We start from the raw sequence: 18,716 nt of genomic DNA, 5'->3' as shown, positions 1-18,716 counted from the left end.
TTATATATTGTTTGACACCTACTGACCTCCTTTTAAGAGCAAGTGTATTTGATATACTCCAAACAAAAAACAACTAACAGGCTGCTGGAGGCTACCTCTGAACATAAAAAAACCACTACAATGAAAAGCTTTTGAAGGGCCCATCCTTACTGCCAGCTCAGTTAGCAAAACCCTAAAACTCATCAAATAGGGTCTATACAATAAAAAGGTAAAAAATTAATTCATGCACGATTCAGATACTAAAATTATTAATATGCACTTAAAAATCTTTCCAGAAGTCCTGACATTTGACTTTCTACTGAAGAAATGCAAGCCCTAGTTACATTATTCATTCTGAGTATTCTTCATTGGAACACTGAATTGTAACAATAACATTACAATTTGCAGTAACTCCACCTTGTTTCACTACTAGATTATCTAGTCCCAAATCCATAACCAAACAGTAGAAATACAAAGTAGCATCCAGACTCCTTTACCTTTCCCAAAGAGATTTGTCCACATCCCAATTTCAGTATGCATCTTATTTTGCTCTAACTGCTACTTTCAGTGTTGTTTATATTGGATGAGCTACAATGTCATGCACAGATACATAACACTTCATATCCTAAATCACCTTGTACTGGTCAGGAATACAGATTACACCTAAAAACATTTTCTCCTCTACAGCTGTCATGTTGCTATGTCCAGATTTGTCCCAAAACTGGTTCTCCAGGACTTGTTTATAGATCTGAAAACAAAATATTTAGTCTTTCATTCTGCTCCAAGAAAAAGTGATCCTTTAAAGAATTCAATCACCAGAATAATTAAATGTATTCAAATTACATAATCTTCTATTTAGATAGCAAAGCCAAAAGGAATTGCATACCACAAACTCCACACAATCACAATACAAGGCAAATGCAGAACACTGGACCTGGCCACATGCCAGCTCTCCTCAAAATGTAACAGGGGAGTTTGCTCTGGTAGTGTGCACTTATCAATCCTGAGCGTGAACTCAGAGAGACACTGTTAAAAATGCTTTCAGAGGAAGGCTCTGCCACTGCCTGCAGCCACCAACAGCCTTTTTGGTGTTTCAATAGTAAGAAGAGAAGCGTGTCTGTCTGGGGCAACTCAGACTGAAGTTTTGCTCACAGTTTCTAAAAAGCGAACTCTTGGTGCTTCATCAGCTACAGCCCACAGGAATACCTACTGCAATCTATCTCTGTGCTCAGTAAGACTGAGCAATTTTACTAGTCTGATTACACAGCGAAAAAAACATTCAAGATCCTGACCAGTGTTCAACTATTAAAAGAACATCAGGCCCAGGAGATTTTTCTCATTGTGTTTTGCTATCCCAATCCAAAAAACTGTATGCATGCCAAAGCAGTCCACAGAAGTATTATCAGCTTTAACGCTGCGGTGGGTAACTGAAAAGTCACTTCCTGGCTTCCTTTGCGACTTCATCATACTTTGTCAAATTTTTAAAAACAACTACTATGTAACAATGTCTTCGGACTTTAAAAAAAAAAAAAAATTAGAAAGGAAAAAAGCTGGCACTCAGTGGTTTTTATTCTTAAATAAATGGCAATAGACTGGCTTCTTACTTTAACTTGTGGTCTAACTCTCCCCTGCTGTATTAAAAGTTGAGACAGGCACTGTCTTCCTTTCTTCCAGTCCACTGGGTTCTTCCTTGTTCTCCTAAAACCTCTAAACATTATTATCTTGGACTACTAGAGAAGCACAGGGTACATTTTTGAAATCCTGCCACAATAAGAAGATTAAAAACTTACTTGAATCACACCAGTTTTACCAGGCTTTTTTTTTTCAAGTAAAACAGTAGCAGAAAGGCCATCAAATAACTCATACATACACTGTGTTCATGGGTTTTACCTTCCTCTGCTTTCCTCTGATCTACTTTAGAAACTTCTCCTCTTTTGTCCCTTGTTAAACTGAACGCACTTCACATTCATCTTCCTGATTTAAAGGAAAATGCCCTTCCTTTACTTTACATTCATCCTTGCTTCTTTTTTCCAAAATTAAGCATTTCCCCCACCAGCTCTCTGTATAGCCATAATGCTTTTTATGTTTCTTTCTCATCAGAACAGTCTGTCACTGAACCTTACAAAGCTGTGGCTCAGGAACTGTTCCCTGTACCTCCCAGTAACACACCCTAAAGACTACTCAAGAGGTTGAGGAAATGGCAGAATTTGAGCTCCTGCCTCTTGGGCGCTTTTCCCCCCCCCCCCCCCCCCCCTTCAAGCACTATGTTGACACTTCATTATTGCCCTCCACCTTTGGTTCCTGATGATTTTTCTATCTCTGTTAAAGCAATCTAAATTAAATCAGTCCAGTTCCTTCTCAAGCAGAAAAACCTTCTGCCAGAGTCCAAAAATCCAGCAGACTGTGTCCTGCCATGTTCTTCTTGCAACAGAAAGCACACTAAAATCACTCGCTGACAAAGGTTATTTTGTGAATATTTCATACTTCTTCCCCAATCCCATGGCTTTTTAGCTACTGAATTAGTCAACAGCAGGCCTTTATCGTGACACCACTCCTGTGCTGCTCCTCTTCTGTCCCACCCAGCAACAGTCAGTCAAACTGTCACTTCTTCCTCAACATCCCCGCTCTCTCCTGCATTGACAGGCAACATGAACACATTCTCAGCTGCCAGCTATCCTAACACAAAGCCATACCTTCTACACATCGCAGCCTTACAATCTCCTGCACAAAGGTCTTGGTATCAGCAGTCACGTAATCTTAGTAACGCAAGAGGACCTCAAATTTCCTCCTGTTGCCAGAGCTCCTGAAACACAGGCACATTTCAAAACACCCCCTTGTTCTTACTCCTATCAGTCACAGTTCTGCCATGGGTTTCCTGTTTCTCCTCAGACCAGTTATTAGCTTACCTGGGGGCTTTTATCAACAGTACATGTGGAATCTTACCTTATTCTGGTTTGGAGGGGACTTCAAAAACCGCAGCACCACACAGCGCTAAAGAAAGACAGGAAAGAATATGGTTTCATTAGCATTAAAGTACATCATAGTTTCTGAACAACACAATTGTCCGATTCCCCAATCTACCTCATCTGAGAAATTAAGTAGAAACAAACAAACAAAAAAAGCAAACTAGGCATTTTAGGTGGTTATTTCACTCAACTTGAAATTAAACACATCACTGTCTGTTCCCAGATTTGCTATCACTTTAAGCAGCAGCCACTCTACACTTCCGTCACCAAGTGTAACGGGAAACACTCCCTCAGCACTGCTCTGAAGATCTGGTAACACACAGTATCAAACAAACAAATCGAAAAACACCCTACGATGTTTGCACCAAAGGCCTCTGAGAAAAAAATTAATGGAAGACCCACTTGGATACCATCTGCTTACAATTCCAGCACAGCATTACAAAACATCAAGGAGACACTTATCAGTTACCAGCAGTAGCTACAGAACTCTACTTATAAACACCAAGACCTGCTATTTCTAAATTTCCAAAAAGTAAACATATAACACAGGGACAAATGCAGCAGGTTTAATAAATATTTTACCTTTAAAAAAATTTACTCATTTTTGTAATTTTTTACAGTTTCTATCAAATTTTGTAACAATTCAAAAACCTTCATATTTTCAAAGTACACAAATTCTAAAAACATCCTCAGCCTTTATTTTTGAGCTCAGATAAAAATATTCTGTAAATCACTTAAGTAAATTAGGCCTTTCTCCCTAGGCAGGCAGTTGTCCTCATTGACACAAGTCACCTGAAGTATCTTTCTCTCAGTAAAACCTTGCTGAAATTAACCCTGACACTTGGCAAATAGACTTTTTTTAATTAAAAATCAAATTTTGTCATAGTATTAATGAACCTGCAGCCTTACTAGGCAAGGCAACACATAGCCCTGCCTCAGATTGTGAGTCTAAATATCTCATCCTCAAGATATTTACTCCCATTGAGGTACTTCAGCATATTCAGTTAAGATATGGATAAAAAACAGGCACCAGAACGGGAGAGACAAATGGCTGTTTTCTGGAGTTACCTCTCACTCACTCAGTGTCTCCACTTGGACCTCTTCTAGACACACTGAAAAGGATTACATTCTATTTAAAGCAGTACTAAAAAAAGTACTAACACTCAGATTCCCTGACAAAAATAATGCAGGCAAAATGTCATAGTTACACTTCATGTTTACAGAATTTAAGCTTTTTCCCTACCAAATGACTTGCCATTAAAAGATCTCCCATAACACGACAGTACATTCCATATTTCATACATTCCATATTTCATACATTCCATATTTCATACATTCCATATTTCATACATTCCATATTTCATACATTCCATATTTCATACATTCCATATTTCAGGGCTGAAAGCTGTCTCTGGACAGTGCTGAGTGGGAGAGAACTGCAGTTATCTTTGATTACTAACATGTAGAAAAAGAGCAGGAGGAGAAAAGCAAAACAGACAACAATGTATATTCCAAAATACTAACAAATTAAGATCCGGATTCAGACATTGCTATTGAAACCCAGAAACAGCCCTTTCAATATCTAAAAAGTCTCAAGCCAGCATCTCATATTTCACCAACATCTGAAAACGCTCTTAGGTAAAAAGATACTTTGGTGAATTTTGATTTAACTTGTCCTGCAAGACAGCATGAGTGTCACAACAACTAGATAAACTGAACACTCATTATAATCACCTGGATTTGACAAGGTTGTTGGGTGGCACTTACTCTTTTTCTCCCACTATGACCTACACATGGATAACAGAGCTCAGGTCTGATGAGCCTGTACGCTCCATGTACACAATATGCTATTTTTACAGTGTTTCAGCTGTTTGGATCCCCCACTTTAAATATTCCTAAGCAAGTGGATCAGTGAGAGAGTGATCTGACTGTCACTTCTAATCAATTCAGAAACTTGATTCCGTAGTATTTCAAGGGTGTTGTAGATAAATATCTATTAATCAGTTCCCAGCCAACAAGCTTCCAACCACTGCTCTGGAAAATCCAGTTGCTCTCACAGGACTCATTAGAGTATTCATTTATTACCAAATCATTTCTGAAGAGGCATGCTAGGATAAAATGACCAAAACTATATATGGTAAAGAGGAACACACTGCTTGTCTAAAGATGTCAAAAGGAAACGGAGCAAAGTTCAAACAAAACTTTTCAGTCACAGAGGCACTTCAACCAGTCAGCCCCACTGTGCCTTAGTAAGGCTATTATTAGATGACCAGAGTAAAAAAAAAAAAAAAATAAAAATAAGAAAAAGAACACTTTTTTCTTTTTTGGAGGGAAGTTTTCAGAAAGCTACATCCCTTTGTGCAATTCAGTACACAGTTACACAAAACCACTGCCACAGCACAAAGGTTAACCCATCACATGTCAAAGATGCCAACTGCTTCAAAATTATTACGACTTAAAATACTGGCCCACATTTTTCATGCTATTGCATTACTGATTAGCTTAACTGATTCTTTACTTGGAAATATTGTGGGCGGTTGTTGCCAGGAGGTTTTTTGTCACTTATCTTAAATGCCTTAGATTTTTTTTATATTTACAGGTTGAACATCAAAGATGTAACGTGCTTATCTGCCTGCAAAAGAATGGCCCAAATCCAAAAGAGAACAGACTTCTTAAGAGGTTGTCACTACTCCTTTAGCACTTGGAGAATCAGATCAACTATGTCCTAATGCTCCCTAAATTTCATTGTCTACACACACCTCTGTAAGCCCTTCCACTTCCATCAGTGCACTAGTACCACCAAAGCGCTAACTGGATAATAGTCCCATACAGACAAAAAGATGAAAAAACAAAAAAAAACAAAAAAAACCCTCCTCCAAAAAAAAAAAAAAATCCACAAACACACTGCAAAATCAAGCAGAGGAAAAAAAAGAAACAATGCACGGGGGTACTCAAAGGTAACACATGAAACATTAAGAGCTTCACATCTTCTGAAGCAGGACAAGCTAGAAAAATAGTGAATTCAAAGGAAGAGTTGTGTCTACAATCTTTTTAAAATCCTGCAGCCCTTTCTCTGCAAGTATGTTCAGTATCCAGTTAGTGACAAAAGACTATTAAAAAACCCCAAACTATCAGAATATCCAACATGACTGCTCCTATTCTCCAAGTAAAGAATTTAAGTGCGACTCTCAGAAGAGAGCACAGCAGTTTGGTAACAGGTAACAACTTCCTTACTGGCATCCCGGACCATACAAAGGGCTACAACAAAACCATTTCCAATTGTTATGGACAACTCAAAACAAACAAGAGCAACAAGGATACTGGAACTTGTGTGTCTCCCAAAATACATTCACAGTCACTCTGCTGCAGAGATGATGTAATCAGGAGCCTAAGTTCTGGAGAAGCACTACCTCAAGCCACAGCCTTTTAAGACTGCAGCCTCAAGCTTTCAGGTCCCACCAAGAAAGGCAAACACTTCTTTAGCACCCCATTCATGAAACAGTTGTTTGGGTTAAATCATAACTGAAAGTTAATGGTTGCCAATAAGGAGACAAGAAGCTGAGGGAGGGGCTGTGAAAATGTACACAAAGAAGTCACTGGCATCATAGAAACACGGATGTGTACTCACACAACTCCTGCCCTCATCTATCCGGGGAAAAAACAGTTTGCTAGTCTTGGGCCCCAAGAGGTTATCTGCAAGAATTTTTCTTCTCCAAAGAAGTTACTACAGCTATTATTTTAATCTTAGTGAAATCCAAAACCAAAGTAATCCTTGCTAGTTAGGCCAAAATACAACTGGCATCAATCCGGGTACCTTGGATTAGACAGCAGCATTATGAAACCAGGATAAAATCTTACATTTATTTCTTTACAGATTGATGTTTGATATTGGCTTTATATTTTCAAAAAATGTCTTCTAAACTTCACTGTCCTAAGATAAAGCTACCATGCAGGCCTCCTGAACTGGAGAGTTTTCACAAGTAAAACACAACTGGGGCAACTCTACAGTCTTGATAGTCTTCCCCTTCAGAGAAAAACCTCATTTGCACCACTGAGGTTTTTTCAAGTTTCCTTTTCTTGCTAAATTAACTAAATCTGATGTCAGTAAAAGAAACAGGAAAATTTGTAGTAAAAAAGCTAAAATGCTAGTAAAATTGTTAAATACAGAAAGATGTGCATTTTCCTTCTGCTGTTACCACCTCAACTCATATGGTTTTAAAATAAGTTTCTGTATGGAAATATGAAGAATTAGCCTGTCCAAACAAAGCCTGGGAAACATCACTTCAGCTTCTGCTTTCCCAAATAAGCAGGTTCACGTCATTTGTTATTACTCTATTATTATTCTGAACAGCATGCATTAACTGTTTTCATCTAGAGGCACATCGTTACTCTAACACCTACTTCTGCAACTGCCCAGCCTAACTAGAAAAGATTCTTATCTAGTTGATTACCAACTTGTGTTCACATATGCAAGATCCACTGGTAGAAACCAAGGCACTTTGGGAAGCAGCTTTTTAAGTCCCAGAAGGAAATTCACCCCTTCTCCCACATCAGTCACCTCCCTCACTCCACAGTCTCATAAATTGTGGTATCTATCACCAGTATTTTTGTAAGCACTATATGCAATGTTACATCACAAAGTTACCTACCTGTCTACTATACTCTGTCATCCATACGTTTATTTTGAAAAGGCATGCGACATACATGCAGAACAAGAAAACTCACATTTGTTTTAAAGTTGCCTATATAAAAGTCACAAGCTTCCAATTGTAAATGTTGGAGAGGAGGAATGCTCTCAAAGACTACTAACAAATCCTTCCCTACAATTATTACTGTTTGTTGCAACCAATTACACACACCACCAACAACTACTACCTAAGGAGATGAAGATATGAAGTCAAGTACTTATAGAGAGAATGGTGCCTGTAAAGGCTCCTGATTTTCTTTATACAGTAAAAACTGGTTAACTCATTGCCTTTTGCTGAATCTAAAGCGCTACCAAGAATGTGCCAGATGCGGCTCTAAGTGTGCCAAAACTTCTACCACCATTGTAGTTATTCAAGGCAACCTCATCATGATGGATTTATGACAGCACACAGCAATGACACCTACAAAAAGTGCATTCTGTCTAAATTTCAAAGAGCAGGAGAGGGGTTAAATTACACTAAACTGCTCTTCAGGCCCTCTTGAAAACAGTCATATGCAAATAGTAATTAATGACAGCTTCAATAGTACTAAATATGAACTATGGAACTATTTTGCTGATATTTAGCTCTTTCTGCAGTAGCACATTGGAGCTGCATGCAGTGTATGCCAACTAAAGAAATCATTCTGTCATTTTTATTCCAAATTTACATTCCACGACTCCTTCAATTTCTACTCTAGTTTGAGGGATTTAAACAGAAAGCAATGTTTTTCTATTCAGAAAATGCAATTTCTGGGAAGGAGGCAAATGGACAAAGAGGTGTCATATCTTCACATCTCATAAAAGACAGCTGCACAGAGGAGAATTCCTTCATCTAAGAACTAATAAAACTCAGTAAAAAGATGCCCACTGCACTGCCCAGGCAATTCAATCAAAGCTTACCTTTACGATACTCAAGGCATTTTTAAAGGTCTCATCCAGGGTGTCTGTATCCAGGGTGTCAGTGCAATGTGTAGGGATGTGAGAGAGGAAAACAAACTAAGCACTGGAAAAATTTGCAGCTTTGAATGAAGTACACATAGTAACATGTATACAAGTGTTGTTTTCCAGCTCAGTTTTATTCCGCCTAAGGTGGATAAGATCAAACAAAACAAAGTGAGGAAAGCTACATTTCCTGACAGTATGGAGGAAGTTTAGCAATTGCTCACAAAAAGTACAAGGAGACATTCAAAAATCGGAACAATACGATTTTATTACGCATAAGAGTCCCTTAAGAATAATCTATTTCTTTACATGAATAAAGCATTTCTGGCATAGTACCTGGCTTGACACCATTCAGTACGTTAAACAGTAATTTGGAAGCAAACACCACCACAATACTTGTTTTCTTCAGCACAGAGCTCATAGCTTGCATCAGACTTCAGGTACTCATTCCACTTTTTTTCCTGTTTGGTTATGATCTAGGTTCCCATGATATTTAACCACTAACTTGGGTTTCACTTTACAGCTAAGCTTTGTATAACCTTGCAATATGCAGATGGTACCAATTCCAAGAGAATTTTATTATTGCACTAGCTGTTACAGAGAAGGAAATGTTTGCCCTTCAGCTAAGCCACCTAATCACAGTACCTGAAACAATATCAGGTGATACACCCACTGGTACTAAGTAGAAACACACACCAGAGAGAGAACAGAACGAATAAATCTAGTGATGACCAGCCCTCAGCATACATTGCTACAGTCTGGGTAACATGGTAGATGGCCCTGACACCCTAGCTGTTAAAAACAAGCATGAAAAACCCTGGTCCTTAACAGTATCAAAGCCCTCATCCACTTGTCAAACAGGGGAGTTACACCAACAAGAACATAAAAACATGTACTAAGCTTCCTTCCTTTAAACTGCTCTAAACCTCCACCTACCAGCACATACACTGTCCAGCATTAAGCTGCCTAGTCAGCTGTGGTTATGTTGGGGAAACAAGGTGTTTCAGCAAAACATTAATAGGGAGGGGAGAAAATAAAAAGTCAAAACAATAAAAAGGATTAGAATAAAGTAATAAAATGCAGAGTTGGAACAAATTAATAATTCCAAGCATCCTGAATGCCTCAGGTGGAAGAAACCTAAGCAAATCTTGGGCAACTGTTCGATCGAATGCAGTGCCTCTGCTCCTTCCTGAGCAAAACCAGGAGACCAGAACATGGCTATTGTGCATCTCAGAAATAACACACTGAGGCAAAGAAAACAGCCACTGAAAGGTTGGAAGAGAGGAAAGAACCAAAGGAGTGACTAAAATAGGCTATTAGACTGACCACTCCTTATGGGTCAGCTTATGGGTTGGCCAGGTTACTTTCACCAAAACATCCAACCCACCATGTGCAGCACAGGAAAGGCAAAGCATAGTCTTATGAACTCCACCATCACTGCATTTCCCAAACACTTACAGCAGACAAAATAAATGATTTTTGGATAATGACTTGATCTCATCAACTGCAAAAAGAAACTCAATGAAGTCTGAGCTAGGACAGAACCCAAACAGAAAAAAACCAAGATGGTTTTTAACCAAGGATAACTACCTCCTGAGCTTATCTGCAAAACCAGGACTCATTTTACATTTTCATTGCATATAGCCTTCCACATTCTGAGAAGTCACTCAAAAAAAGAAAATAAAAAAAACAGGCATAAAGCAGATTTGAATTTCCAAAGAAAGTCACCAGAAGACAAGTCTGGTCCAGCACTCTAATATTACAAAAATAAGAAGATACCTCTGAAAAAAAGTATTCTGGGGGGATTAAGAGGAGAGTGGCATTGCTGCTGCTACAGTTGAAGTATCACTGTCATATCAGACCTAAGCTTTGCAATGTTTCTGTCTCCCATCTCCTTCCACACACATGCTACATTTTCTCATCTGCATCTACAGAACCTAAGGCACTAATATGGTAAGAAAAGTTTTAATTGCTGCCTTACTGCTCTTTCTCCTCTCAACATTCTGCCCTGCTACCCAGTGCCACCTTCCCTTTCACTTTATGGAAGATACTACTAAACTGCTCTGCATTCAGAGCATCCTTTCAGTGCAGAAACCTGGTAAAGCCAAGGAAAAAGCAAATTTAACTGTATTAGTACAATATGGAATTGAAATCCCAACACAGAATTCAAATTCTGTATAGATGTTGACTTAAGTTGTTGACTTTTTTTCAGGTCAAATAAAGTTTTGCAGCTAATCCACAGAACTGGAAGTGCTTCCAACTGTTAATTCTTCGTTTACAGTAAAACCTTTGTAGATTGTACTCAGGTAGAATTAGTCCAATTACTTATGACACCTACAATTGCAGTTATACCAGTTTAGCCAAAGAACCAAATACACACAGATACAAAACTATCTTCCTTTTTTTTTTTTTTTTCCAGTGACCATAGATGCGTATTTAAATGTCAGTGAATCAAGGTTAACACAAGGAAACACAGTTTCATACAGGTGCCACAAAGGGTCCTGAATTCCAACTCAAATGGGTGATTTGTCCCGTTCCTAAAAACTTAACTGTTGTTTAAAGCAAGGCAGACATTTCTTCCTTTCTTTTACATTGATGACACACACCCTGATCACATACTTGCTTTTCAACTGTTTTCTATAGCTGCTTGCTTCAGTAAATTTGGGCAGGAACTCATCTACCTGCTTACAATAAACAAATTTTTTTAAAAAATAAAAAAGCAATTACAACTAGGAAGAAGAAACAAAGCAATATATTATGCTAAGCAATCAATCTGTTCTCTTGTCCTTCTACTAAGCAAGCAAAGAGTGTATAGATGTGGGGTTTTTTGCTAGACAATGTTGAGATATGCATACCCCCAAAAGAACACAATGCTGGAGAAACCAGGTCAAAGAAATGCCCTAAAACCTAGCAAAATTCTGTGTGTGAGTCTGTGTGTGGAAAAAAAAAAAAAACCCACAACCAGAAGAGGTTTCAATGGCCCTTAAACCCCATTAAAGTTCATGCTGAGAACTCAGTCTAGCTCACATAAAAGTTTTGCTTCCTCCAGAAAATTCTATGGAACCAGAAACAAAACTTCTCTCTACATTATATCAAATACCCTTGGTAAATCTTTTGGATACATCGAGAGCATGAAATCCATCAAAATAAGAATCAGCATAGGTTTGAAATTTAAACAGAAGAATCTCCTCAATGATACAAAAACGTTTAAGTTCAGGTGTTACCAAAACTACGCCTTTCCAATTAGTCAAAAAAAATTCAATAAATACAAGTTGCATCTTACACCTTTTCTGCTAATGTCTGACTGTGAAAGAACTGAGACACCATAACTTGGGCCATATTTTAAATCAAACAATATTCAACGAAGGCCACTGTTAATAAGCTTCTGTATTTATACCCACGAGGAACAGTGAATAGTTTTTCAGTATTTTTCCCCTACCTGAAGACTCTTTAGTGCAGGAATCAGCAATATGTTCTCTATTTCCTTGAAATCAAGACACTCACAAATGTTAATTCACTATTCCAGAGACATTAAAGAAAAAAAAAGCAGAACACAACTGAACAAATTCACTTTGTTGTCAGGGATCTGGAATTTCTCAGGAAAGTCTTGGAAGTTTGGGGGCCAATGCTTTACTTACACTAATTTCAACAGGACAAAACAGATTCAGCCAACTCCACATCGAAAAACAATGGAGGAAGAAACAAGACACACAGGTTTTTGAACTCATACAACATGACATCATCTGAAAAAGAGCCTTAAGGAGATTCTCTCAACAAGACAGCAATTACTGATCAGCATCACTCCCTTTCTGCCAAACAAGACCAAATAGGAAAACTGCAGCTAGCTAGTAATTCTGATCATAAGCTTTTCACTCTTTCAGCGAAAAAACCCATGTCTAAACATACTATCCTATTAATGGTCCTCTCTCAAAGTAAGTTTATTACAAAAAAATTCTCATTAAGAATAATTTGTCGTTATTCTTAAAAACAAACCAACCAATAAGAGGAAAACTTTTATTTTGCAAAAGCAGCATTAGGAACAATTATCTAGCCTGATTTGACACAAAGCACCCCCTCATAAGTAGAATTACTTTATTTCAAAAAGCAAAACCAAATCCATCTTCCCCATATGCAGAACGCGTCTCTGTGCGCACACTTTGCAGCCATCATAATGCAGCTGCCAGCAGAAGCAGCTACAGGCATAATGAAATCAAAGACTGCTGTAAAAACACAAGATACCCCCCTCTCCTAGCAACCTCTGCTCTCTACAGTCCCCTACAAAGTCAGAACAAGGATCAGGAAGGATGCCTGAGAAAGCAGCACACTGATATCCTCCATCTTTACCCACGTGTCTTGAAGAACGAAAAACAAAAATCACAGAGAAGAGATAGATATTGTTCACTTGCTACAAGCACCAACTTTGGGAATCTTTTGCAAGTTTGATTATGTGACTCAATTCCATCACCCAGTCTCCTCAGCTCTGCTTCATTTACCTCCTCCATCTACCCTCCCTCCCCTTTTTCCATTTCGTAAGCTTAAATATATGATCTAGAGATGGTTTATGCATTTACTAAATAAATCCCATACCAAAACCCAAGGATATCTGTTAGAGTGGCAAGTGCTTCAAGACAAGAAGTAGATTATTGCTAACAGTCAAGGCACCTGAAGATAGAAACCACAACCTTTTGCAAGCACACACCAAGGTTCCTCTAGACCATCTCACTGAATAAAAAACAAGCTAGGAAAAAACCTCCTTCCCTGTATCACCTCCCAGTAGTCACCCTGAAACACAAGCTTAACATTCAAACATATTTTAAAATGACGCCTTTGGTTACCATAACATCCCAACATGCAAAAAATAAAAATGAGTAGAAATCAACTGCAGTGACGCATAGGAGGAATGGAATGTACATACTTTTATCTCATAAAGCAAAAACGGGAGATGGCAAGCATATGTTTCAACAGTGAAAAGAAATACAAGTCATTATTTGTAGAGTTCTTTACACTACTTTCTACAAACATCTGAAAACTTTTGAGATGAAATGTTAAGTGTCTCTAAGAGCAAACAGCTGATTAAAATACAGAACTACAAATTAGGATTTCCAGCTCACTTCTAAAAAAACTAGGTATCTCCACTTTAGAAAGAGTCAGCAGCTTACAAGAAGATAATTGTTTTATAGCAGTTCCTCTGAAGCCTCTCTATTGCTCAACAGCAGAGAGGAGGAGGGAGAGCATGGTTTAGCCTTCTTTTTAAATCAGAAGCCAAATTTGATGTGGAAGGAGCGACACTCCAGTAAAAATGCAGGGAATAAGAAGCACCCTTTCTAAAGCACCTGGCTGTCTGTGATGGTGCTTGGTTGGGGTTTTGTAGGCCTGTATCTGTACTGCAGCACTTCATGAACCTCTGAGTCAGCAACTAGAACAAGTAACCAGACAATTCACTGTATGGTGTGAAGAGTGGCAAATACGTTATTTGAAGAGGATACTATGATCCAATCAAATATTCAAAATTGCAACCAACAGACAAGGATCATACAGACACTGCCTGAATGAACTTGCAGGTTTTGTGTACTTCAGGGTGATGCTTCTAAATGTCTCAAGCGCTGACTTCAGGAACCAGAGTTGCCAGTTGTACCTCTCACTAAAATCATGAGGTAGGAAAGCTGTCTTTGTTCGTTTTCTGCTAGAAGCATTTCAGCAGGCTGCAAGACTATACAAAGGCTTTTTGATCACCGTTCAGTTTCTATTTGGATTAACTTAATCACATCTGCAATAAAAACCAACAGGAAAAACTTTATCAACAGAGAAATTGGTACCATAATACTGTACATCTACAATTTTAGATTCATCAGAACTGAAACTTTAAAAATCCATGAAAGGAGAAGTCTATGCATCACGCAAGCAAGCTCACAGCTCCAGAGATAACAATGGTAACTGGAAATGCTCGTCAGGCATTCCATCTTTATTCATCAGATCACTTTCTAAATGCTGGAGAACTAATTAAAGTAACTTTGTAAAACTATCACTGTAAGAAGAGACATGTTGACTAGACCATGCCCTGCCTAAGTCCTCTCTTCTTAACTGCATGAATAAGGAACAGAGATGCACTTGCAGTGATTCAGGCGCTCGTTTCAGCGCGGTGTTCCGCAGGCTGTGGGAGTGCAGGCACACAGGGAGACTCTTGTCACTGCTGGGCTCTGCGGGATTAATAACCAGGAAGAAGAAAGAGCACATCAAGCAGCGCTTCACAACACTTTCACCGAAACAACAGAGCACGTTCCACAGAATGCCAACGTTTGACTGTCAGACAAACCTTTGTCAATATGCCACCACTCAAAGGCACTGGAAAAAACAGCTGCGTGTTGCCTGCGTCTAGGGCTTATCAGCTCATCACCAGCAGAGCTATTTGTTGGGCACGTGACTTTTCTATGACCAAGTTTTTCAATTTGTTACTGTACTAACTCTGGATTAACAATGTGTTACATTCATGTCTTAAAGAGAAAGATACATGGAATGGAGCAAACCAAAGAAGTAAGTGTAGCCTTAAACACATGACAGCACCATGACCTGACGATACATTCCTTGCTCCCCTTACTCTTCACCCCAATTCAGCCACACTCCACACAACCAACAGCAAGAGCGTCCATCCAGGCTGCCTGTTCACTCCAGCCCAAACCTGCCTGCTCAGTGCACCTCCTCACACAGTACCTGCTATCAAAAAGCAGTCCAGAGGAGCTGAAACAAAACACCCTGGATCTTACTTCATGAAAGACAAAGAAGCTTGTCCCCTCTTCTCCAGAAGGATGGGGACTAATTTTTTTTCTTGCTGTTTTGCTTTTTAAAACTTCCCAGATATTCTAGAAGAAGCAAGGAAGAGACGCTCAGACCTGCAGAGGTAGGGACCAGCTTCCTCCGCACACACCAAAACACCACTACACATCAAAAGGGAGTGCATGGAAACAACAAGCACACACACAGTTCCACCCTGGCCCCTCACTCACAAGCCCAGCACTTTTATCTGAGCACCTGTTTGTGTCTCCCTTGCCACAAACAAATTGCCATCCCTCCCACTAGCATTTATACACAAAAAACATGAACTGAAGAGGTACAGAATGAAGCAAGGATAGTTAAAATGAAATTCATTATCTTAATTATGCTGCCCTTCTTTTCACACAAACCTGAGAATGACTTGACATCAGATGACAAGAACGATGATTAATCATGCAAGTATGTCCTGTTTGTAAGAGGCACAAAGTAACAATTAGCATCTGAACAGTATTTTATATGCTCCAATTTTACAAGACGTAAGCTTTACTTGTTCAAAGTTGTCTATAAGGGAAAAATTGTATCTATTTCATTTTCACTCTACCTTAAAGTTTTAGCATCTTGATAAAAAGAGAACTCAGCAACTATTCTGAATCTCTGGCAAACTTCCTCACTTTCCATATCTTTAAAGATACCGCAATTGCATCACTATTAATCCATTACGTGTTCTGACCCCGATCATCCAGTGACTGAGTATTTTTTAAACGCCCTTTTTCAAAGCTAAAATTTGGACCGGAAACAAAATCATGGACATTCTTCTTGTAGCAAAATATCTTTTAAAACATATTTTATATTAAGAAAGAGAAGAAACAAGAGCCACTGAAGCACCCCTCCTAAAGTTTGGAGAGCACCAGAAGATTTCCAGCATTTTCTCAGACATGATATTTGTTAATATTTTTTTACACGTAGTTTATGCTTATAATCCAGAAAACATACATGAAGAGAAACCAGTATTTTCAGTCATTCATTTAAACATGATAAAAAAAACAGTTCTCAAGATTCAACTCTTACTGTAGCTTTTCTTTCACATAAAGCCTATATTTTATCATTTTGGCTCTACTGGTTTTAGATCTATGAATTATCAAGAACATTCTGTGTCAGAACCATACCAGAATTTAAACTGAAACACAAATCATTTTTTTAAGGCAAAAAATAGCCACAAGTACTTTTTAGAAAAATAATTATCTCCTTCAAAGGACAGGACTCCCAATATATTAGGCAAATAATATACATACAAGTGAGGCAAGAATACAGTGACAGCAGTCAAACGAACACATGCTTTTTAAACTGACACAGCATCTGCTTGATTGAATTTAGCTTCATTTAATCGTTAGTGCTCATCAAAATGCTGAATCTATTTTACTGGGGTTTTTTAATTAACGCCTCCACCTCCCAAAAAACCACCCAAAACAAAACAAACACACCAACACCACACCACACACCCCCCCCCCCGAGAGTAAACTGAAGCATAGAGATGAAGTGACCGGCCCATCCACACAGAGGTCTACGGCCAAACCAGAAACCGAAATTATATTCGGGAGTTCAGCACTGCAGCAAGCGCTCGAACTCCTGCACGGAAAGAGTCACTGACAAAAGGAAAATCACGCCTTCTCCAGATTTCTTTCTTCTGTCACACTTATGCACCGGCATTATAGTAGAAAAGGGGCATTTTTAGTACTTTTCCCTCACAACTCCCGTTTCCAGACACGACAGCTGTCTAGTCACATCAGCTGCTTTCCCTTCCGCTACTTCCACCGCCAAACCCACCCAAGCCGTAAGGGAGAGCGGAGGAGAACGCCCGCCGATCTCTCCCGAAGGGCGGGCACAATCCCCCCGCACGCGAACGCCCGGCGGCGGCACGGAGAACCGCTCCGGGAGAGAAAGGAGGAGAGGGGAGGGCGGGCCGGGCGGCCGCTCCCGCCGCGGGGGAGGCCCGAGCACCGGGACGCGCACTGCCGCCGGGGACCCCCCGGGCGCGGCCGCGGCCCCTGAGGGAGCGCGGGCGGCGCCCCCCGCGCGCGGGCCCGGCGGGGCGGGGGAGGGGCGCCCGCGCGCCGCCGGCCGCTACCCGCCGCAGCACCCCCCCCCCCCCCCCCCACCTGGCAGTGGGAGACGACGAGGCTCTGGTTGCCTTCCCCGTGGTACTTCCATTCATTCTCATCCATCTTCTCCACTTCCATGCCCGGCCCGGCCCGCCGCCGCGCCCCGTGGGGACGGTGCCTGCCGCCGGCCCGCCGCGCTCACGCCTCCACCATCGCGGCTGCGCGCCGCCCGCCGCAGGAAGTCCCGCCCTCCGCCGGAGAGCCCGGCGGGCAGGGGGCGGGCAGGGGGCGCGCCGGGGGCGCGCGCCGGGCGGCCATCTTAGCGCCGGGCAGCGCCGCCGGCCGCCATCATTGAGCCGGGCAGGGATTAACGGCGGCGGAAGGCCGGTGCGCCCCTGGCCCGCGAGTCAGAAGCGCCCCGCGGGTCCCGGTCTCGTCCTTCCCCCTCGGCCGCGCCAAGACCCGGGAGGGGCCCCTCAGGCGCCCCTTGCACGGCGGGAGCGGCCGGCCCCGGCCCCGCGGCCTTCCCAGCGCGCTCCAGCCGCTGCCAGGGGCCCCGGCCGGGCCCCCGCTCCGTTTCGGGGTCGCACGGAGAGCCCAGCCCAGCGCCCGCCTCGCGGCATCCTTGGCTCCGCTTTTCAGAGGCCGCTGAACAGAACTGGGGGGAAGAAAAGCATCTTCCTCCAACAGCAACGACCTAGACCTAAAAGTGCTTCTTATGCGCCCTTTTGGTGGTTACCCAGATAACAGATACCGCACTGTGGAAAATGGGTTTGCACCTGCAACAGAGGTTATTCAGATGATCAAACAAAACAAAACAAAAGACTGGAGTATTACCTTTGGGGTTGTGTTTCCTGCTAAGGTTGTTTTTAAGGTTACAGACTTTTTATATATATAGAAGAGTAGCAACTCTCATGTTCACTCCTGTAGTCGGTGTCTCTGAATAAACTGCTTCAGTACACCAGGTCTTTCAAATATCTGATAGAGATGTCACAAGCATAAATATGAATGTCACATTATTTTAAAATTTATTAAAACATTAAGCTCTTTTCCTTATTGTCACCAACACAATACAGTGTCACAAAGTGCCTCAACACACACATACCTATATGTGCAGTACCTTTAAGACATTATCTAAATATCCAAATTCCCTATCACAAACACAGGATTAAATTTTAGATCCCCTAAACCAGTCAATTTTATCACTATGAGTTTTGACTACAAACAACAAAACTTACCCTTGAATTACCATCTTAAAATCATCATTAAGGGCTC

General features: G+C 40.7%; 1 protein-coding gene across 1 annotated transcript in view; it reads right to left on the bottom strand.

Moving 5' to 3' along the window:
• Positions 1-17,663, bottom strand: part of IPPK (inositol-pentakisphosphate 2-kinase) — a 35,285-nt gene extending 17,622 nt beyond the window's left edge. Inside the window, exons 1-2 of the mRNA XM_074914577.1 lie at positions 17,499-17,663; positions 2,923-2,970 (exon numbers count right to left, since the gene is read on the bottom strand). Of these exons, the coding sequence (XP_074770678.1) occupies positions 2,923-2,970; positions 17,499-17,579 (129 nt within the window). The 5' untranslated portion in view covers positions 17,580-17,663. The remainder of the gene's footprint in view (positions 1-2,922; positions 2,971-17,498) is intronic.
• Positions 17,664-18,716: the final 1,053 nt, after the last annotated feature.

The sequence above is a fragment of the Athene noctua genome, chromosome 10 (genome assembly GCF_965140245.1).
Source record: "Athene noctua chromosome 10, bAthNoc1.hap1.1, whole genome shotgun sequence".
Lineage (NCBI taxonomy): Eukaryota > Metazoa > Chordata > Aves > Strigiformes > Strigidae > Athene > Athene noctua.
Note: the sequence above shows the minus strand (reverse complement) of the source record. Positions and strands in the feature narration are given on the sequence as shown.